The sequence below is a fragment of the Salvia hispanica genome, chromosome 4, assembly GCF_029641045.1.
Source record: "Salvia hispanica isolate PSC_SH4W2 chromosome 4, Shi_PSC_v1, whole genome shotgun sequence".
NCBI classification, from domain to species: domain Eukaryota; kingdom Viridiplantae; phylum Streptophyta; class Magnoliopsida; order Lamiales; family Lamiaceae; genus Salvia; species Salvia hispanica.
The window spans coordinates 47,342,157-47,348,813 of record NC_142695.1 but is presented as its reverse complement, the minus strand read 5'-3'; the positions used below and the strand labels follow the sequence as shown (position 1 = coordinate 47,348,813).

Here is a 6,657-nt window from a genome sequence, read left to right as displayed (position 1 = left end):
ACGACAAACTTATTTGATTATATTTATCGGAGTAAATATACCATTTATACAAAATGTTTCATATTTGTTTCATATTGTTCAAATATTTGAAGTTTATATAAATCATACAAAAAGTTTCATTCGTGTTTTATTTTAATTCCTCCGTTTCCTAACAAATAGGAATTTTAGAAATGACATAGGTTTTAATGTAAAATTGGTAAAGTATGAGAGATTTGAGAGAATAAATGAGTAAAGTAAGAGATGTGAAAAGAAAAAGTAGTGAAATTAGTGTTATTAGATTGTGGAGTCCATTTTCTAAAATGAAGAGTTTCTATTTTTAGGAAACGAGCTAAAAAGGAAAGAATTTCTATTAGGAAACAGATGGCTCGAGTAGTACATTTAGTTATTTTTATTTGGATAATGTTAACTCTTTTTCCATGTAAAATACAAAATGTTTTATCATTGTTTTATTTTGGTTCAAATAGTTTCATCATTGTTACATATTTCGTACGTCACGTGGGTAAAGAATTAACTATAAATACGGCATAATGTATTGAATTGAAACACGGGATGAAACTTTTTATAAATTGATGCACATTTTAAACATTTTGTACCGATATAAAATAAATGTGAATCATTTTGTATAAATTTTATAATTACCGTAAAAGTGAACATTATATATAAATTGTGTAATTATCCAGCATTTATCATGTGAGATGCAAATTCTTTATGTTTTATGAGAATTAAAAACACCTTAAAACATCGACTCTATTAGATATTGACAATATGGAGAGTGATCAATTGCTAACTCATCATTTGATTGTTAATTACAACTAATTTAAGACCATAGGATTTTAAAAATTTATGGTCTACAATTTGCCACGTGTAATTTTCATTTTTATTAATTAAATCGAAAAAAATAAAAAAAAAACTACCAAATTAGGGTTTTTGATGAAAATGTCGATAAAGTGTTTCGAAAATATCAATACAATGCTTTGAGAATGTCAACACAATGCTTTGAGAATGTAACACATTGCTTATATTGGCATTCTACATGTATTATATTGACATATTTTATATACTATATTGATATTTTAGCGGTACGAAAAAATAAAATATTTTTAAATTTTTTTTCAAATTTTGACGTCTGAACATATGCAAGTGAGATCTCGTTAGAATCCTCATGAAATTATCTTTAATTTGATATATGGTGTGCGAAAAAATAATTTAAACCGAGAAAGTTATATGCGTTTTAAAGTTATGGAATATTTTTCAAAAGTTAGTTACTAACTAATTTATTGTAATTTGACCTTAATACCCTTGTTGACGTTTTTTATTGATTGTATTGACATTTCGGGGATTGATGATCTAGGCGCTTAATTTGAATATCTAATGACTATTATTTATTTGTAGTTATCAATTAAGTGTTGAGTTAGCAATATAACACTCTCCTTGACAATATTATGTGCAAGTATGGTGCATGTTTTGATACTCTCAAATAGTACTATCTATATTCTCTAAAAATTGGACGAGATTATGTACTCCCTACGTCCCAAAGTATTAGACCAACTTTCCCTTTTGGGATGTCCCAACATATTAGACTCATTTCCTTTTTTAGCAAAAAGCATCTATCTTATTTTATTATCCACCTATTTTTTTCTCTCTCCTCTCTCCTACTTTTTCCCTCTCTCATACTTTACTCTCTCCACTTTAACTATTTAAATATCAATTCCTTAAATCATGTGCCCAAAAGAAGTGAGTCTAATACTCCGGGACGGAAGGAGTAATATATTTATAAAGCATGAAAGAAAAAAATAACATCATATTAGTAATGCAATAGAGTATGATAAAAAAAAAAAATTAAAGGAACAAAATACTCCATAAATTAATTTTAGAATATACTCCATTCATCGACGAATATGAGTCTCATTTAGTGCATGTTTTAAGACATATAAAAAACTGTGAATTATAAAAAATTATAAAATGTAAAGATCAATTTATTAATTATAATAGAATATGATGAAAAAAATTAATTAATGTGAGACCAATTTATCTAGTAATAATATATTGAGATTCTTTAGGGAGTGCGTAATTAACAAAAATAGACTAGTTTTAGGTAATTGACAAAGTGTTAGGAGTAGATGCTTGTTTCCACTTTCTAATCTTAAAGAGTATTTTATTTAATATTGCTCTCATCCATTCTCTACCTTTTTCTAACTTTCTATAACAAACTTTGTATTTTTAATTTTCTTCCTTAATTAAATAAACGTAGGTGTCGACACTCCATACTCCATAGCCGAGGATAAGCAAAAGCCAGCATAAATCAAAACCAATTTCGATTGCATCAATAATTCTCTCCCGCGTTGCGATCTCAGATAAATAGATTCATGGGGGCTTTCAAATTTCAGTTATCTGCCAATTCTTGCATTTATTTGCTATGTATGATCTCTCCTAGTTTAATGCTACTCAACATGCACATTTTCACGTCGTTCTTGCTTAACGCACACTCCTGTCTGAGAAACTAGTGTCGTGTTTGCCCTGTTTTGACCCACGCCCTCTTCGCAAAAATCAAGATTTTGACCATTTCTGCTTCGCCCATGTTTCAATTTTTCTTAGAAAAAAAAACCCTTTCCCTCTTCCGATTTCTCTCAGTGCGTGTTTGTGTGTGTGTTCTTGCTATGGATGGAAATTGTTTTATTCAAGTGGATGTCAATGGAGAAGAGGTTTTCGTGGTTGATAAGGTAAAGATTCTGTCAATTATTCCTCAAAATTAAACTTATCTTCTTCTCCTAACCGCGTGTTTCTCTCTCGAGAATCATGAATGTAGCTTTTAGGTGGTTGATAATTTTTAAGGAAATGGTTTATGGATTGTGAAAGACATTTATTTGCCATTATTTTGTTCACCTATTCTGTTTGTTTTGTTGCTCTTGTCATTTATTAGGAATATTCAATGATCATGACTTTTATCAGTACTACTGCTCTTTCCTTGCAAGAATTTATTGCTTGTTAACGGCCTCCCATCTCTACTCATCACCAAAAATTACATTTGCACATGCATTGATAGTAGTATTAGTTTCTTAGAATGTGTTAACTTCAACAAGCTCCATCGATCGAATAAATAGTTTTGTTGAATGCTACTATGTATTCTTCTTGATTAGCATAGATTGAAAGCAAAGCATTGCTTATTTCAATTAGGATTCATGGATATGTGATATACTCCATGGATCAAATATTTTGATATGTCAGGTATAGTTTTGCACCTCAAATCGGCTCTTTTGCTCGTTGTTGTAGAGCATTGTATTGTCTTGATTAGGATTGATTGTTACTTGATATTTTATCATACCTCTTTTTTCATTGAAGGCAACGCATATAATGCAGTTAGGATTGATTGATATGTCATACGTTTTGGTACTTTTTATGCATCTTTTGTGTCTAAAATCGGCTATTCTGTTCTTTTGTAGAGAGTTATATCGGCCTATTCAGAGAGGATACGTAAGTTTCTCTGTAAACTAAGAGATGCAACGGGAAATCTGAAGGTTATATTCCACGGATTTCCTGGAGGCGTGGAGGGTTTTGAGCTTATCGCGAGGTTCTGCTACAATAAAGGGAAGACCAGTATCAACGCCTCCAATATCTTCCCCCTCGCCTCAGCTGCAGAGTATATGGAGATGAACAAATTAGTCGATGGAGGAGAGAATCTTTGTGAGCAGATTGAGGCGTCGTTGGAAGAGATCAAGTATTGGAGATGGTCCGAGGTTGTGATGGCGTTGAAACAGTGTGAAAACCAATGCGTTGGAGGCGTTTCCTTGGCTGTGCACGATAAGTTGTTGAGCTCTCTCGTTGGGAGGATCGTTTCATGCTCTGAGACGAGCCCCTCTCCATCAGCTTCCTCGTCGGATAGCTCGTGCGATACTAGAAGCTTAGAGAGCTCCAAGAGCAGCTCTGCTCGAGCAATGTGGTGGTTTGATGAGCTCGTAGTGTTGGACGCCCGTGTGATTGAGATGGTGGTGAAGTTGATGGTGTGCAGAAACATTGACAGTGCACTGATCAGTAGGTTTCTGTTTCACTACCAGAAATCGAGATCTGCATCAGCCTCGTGTGGTGAGAGGGTTCGACTCGTTGAAGCAGTGGTCGAGATGCTTGGGATTTTGGATGTGCGTTGTGTCTCCTGCAAGAGTTTGTTTGAGCTCCTGAGGGTTGCGGTGAAGCTGAGGGTGAGCCGGCAGAGTAGGAACAAGGTGGAGAGCGCGATTGGCTCGTTACTGGATCAAGCGATGCTCGATGATCTGCTCATTCCATCCTCACCATCAAGGTGCTACTTGTATAATGTGAATTTGGTGTTAAGTTTCTTGAAATCCTTTCTTGGAAAGGGGGCTGGTTCGGTTGAGTCAAGCCGGGTGGCACACGTTGCAAAGTTGATCGACTCGTATCTAGCTGAGATCGCGCCTGATCCGTGCTTGAAGCCGTCGAAATTCTTGGCTGTGATCAGGGGGCTTCCTGACTCAGCTAGGGACTCTTTCAATGGAGTGTATCATGCTGTAAATTTATATCTTGAGGTATGAGAAAACTGTAAGTTCCCTAGTTGTGTTCGTGTTGTTTTGCTAAGGATCGTCGCGATGCAGGTGCACCCGGGCTTGTCAGAGGAGGAAAGGTGGAGACTCTGCTGCAGCATCAACTACGAGAAGCTGTCGCCACCGGTGTTGAGCCATCTCACCGAGAATGCTCGTTTTCCATCGGAGCACGTGGCTCTTGCGCTCGTCTTCCAGCGAAGCAAGCACGAAGAAGTATCTAACCTTGAAGGAGGGAGAGTGAAGGGTTGTGATGAGGTGTTGGTATGCATGAAAATGCAGCCTCAAATTGTAAAGATGAGGAAATCAAGAATTTCTAGGCTTGTTTATGGTAGATCTTTGCCCTTGTTTTGTTCATAGATTTGCAATTCAATATTGTTGTTGATTTGGTTAGTCTCTTGTACATCCAAACATAAACCCTAAATGATTTGGTTAGTCTCTTGGATCCCCGGGCCTGTCCGGTTTCCGTCCCCTTGGGTATGCCCAAGATGATGAATGTAAACTTTATTTTCGTCTATTCATTTGATTTATTTATCAAAAAAAAAAAAAGAAATGGCTTAATATCGATTTTGTTTTTTAGGAGCACTAACTGGATTACGATACCTCATGCTATACTCTAATTTCCGATCAAGCTTTATGGAGTAATTAGTTGTTTATTTTGATTTAAGAATTGTGTGGTTAAATCCACTCTATATATAATATCAGGCCCAAATCGATTGGATTTCTACTGTCAGCCCAAGTTTTAAGTCGATCACCTAATGATCCACAAATTATTAACTTCCCCGCTTTAACTACTCGTATTAATTCATTAAAAACTATTACTTTCTCCGTTCTTTTAAAAATTACAAATCATGTTATAACACGAATTTAATCCACGATTAGTAAAATAAAATAAAATAAAAAGAGAAAACATTGTCATAGGATAGTGTTAATAGATGGTGGGATTTATATTATTATTTAGTGTTTTATTATCGAAAAGATTCCTTATTTAAAAATAATCTAATTTTAAGAAACATTCCTCAAAAGTAAGGATGTCAATATACCCTGTAATCCGTGGGCTGGCCCGAATTGTCGCACCTCAACCTTTACAACGGATGCACTTACTATAAATAAATTCAAAATTTAAAGTAAATAGTCATACGTCAATTACATAAAACACACATATTATATAATTTCAAAACCAACATTTATCAAATACATATTTCAAAACATTCTGAACAGTCGTGGGACCCTCTTACCACTCTATATACTATACATTTATCTACATACAAAAATGATTAGGAGGGAAAGATTGTCAAAACGTGTCAGCCGCCGAACCCGATAACATGTCCAGTTCCTACGACCCATGTCAATCAAAAACTTCACTGATATCTTATTCTAGAAAAATATTAGTGGTTTATATGAGCCACAACTCAGTACATATAAACCTTGCCTTTAATTTCACACACAAATATCAAATACATTCTTTCACCAAAATATATCACCAGAAGTAATAAATATCATAAACAATCTAATATTCATATGCATATGCCTATCCATTCTTTTCATTTTTCTTTGACAGATCAAGCCTGGTATCTGCCTGGGATTTTCATTGTATACAGTGGCGGACGCAGAAATAAATTTTAGTAGGGGCTTTGCTAAAAAATTTTATTGTTAATAAAATATACATATTTCCTCCGTTCGTGAAATATTGTTCATTTTTGCCATTTTGGTCCGTCTTTGTTGTCCACTTTGTTTTTTTTTTTCTTTCTATTTTTATGGAGCCCACTTTCAACTAAATCATTACACTCATATTCTATCGCAAAACTAATATATAAATGTGAGATCCACATTCCATTAACTTATTCCACTCACTTTTCTTCGCATTTCATAAAATCCGCACTGAGATGTGGACAACATTTTACAAACGGATGAAGTATAGTATATAAAATATACTTCATCCATCCTAAAAAAAAGATTAGTTTTACTATTTTGGGTCATCCCAGAAATTAGAGTATAAATATGAAAGTTTTTATATTACTACGACTAATAATGTGGATTGCAATGATGTAGACTCCACAATCCACTAATATTATTTCTACAGTCTTTTTCCTCTCTCTTGCTTTTTTTC

At 34.2% G+C, this 6,657-nt stretch overlaps 1 protein-coding gene across 1 annotated transcript; it reads left to right on the top strand.

The window, feature by feature from the left end:
• The first annotated feature begins 2,190 nt into the window (after positions 1-2,190).
• LOC125193257 (BTB/POZ domain-containing protein At3g22104-like) lies at positions 2,191-5,108 on the top strand. The gene is made up of 3 exons (XM_048091024.2): positions 2,191-2,720; positions 3,441-4,535; positions 4,602-5,108. Exons 1-3 carry the CDS (start codon positions 2,577-2,579, stop codon positions 4,905-4,907), a joined length of 1,545 nt encoding a protein of 514 aa, XP_047946981.1. The 5' UTR covers positions 2,191-2,576; the 3' UTR covers positions 4,908-5,108.
• Positions 5,109-6,657: the final 1,549 nt, after the last annotated feature.

What these genes read in the sequence shown, in the direction of transcription:
- LOC125193257 (XM_048091024.2), top strand. Translation starts at nt 2,577, where the DNA reads ATGTTTCAATTTTTCTTAGAAAAAAAAACCCTTTCCCTCTTCCGATTT. An exon ending in AGGTTTTCGTGGTTGATAAG is followed by an intron (nt 2,721 to 3,440) that starts GTAAAGATTCTG and finishes GTTCTTTTGTAG; the next exon opens with AGAGTTATATCGGCCTATTC. An exon ending in CTGTAAATTTATATCTTGAG is followed by an intron (nt 4,536 to 4,601) that starts GTATGAGAAAAC and finishes GTCGCGATGCAG; the next exon opens with GTGCACCCGGGCTTGTCAGA.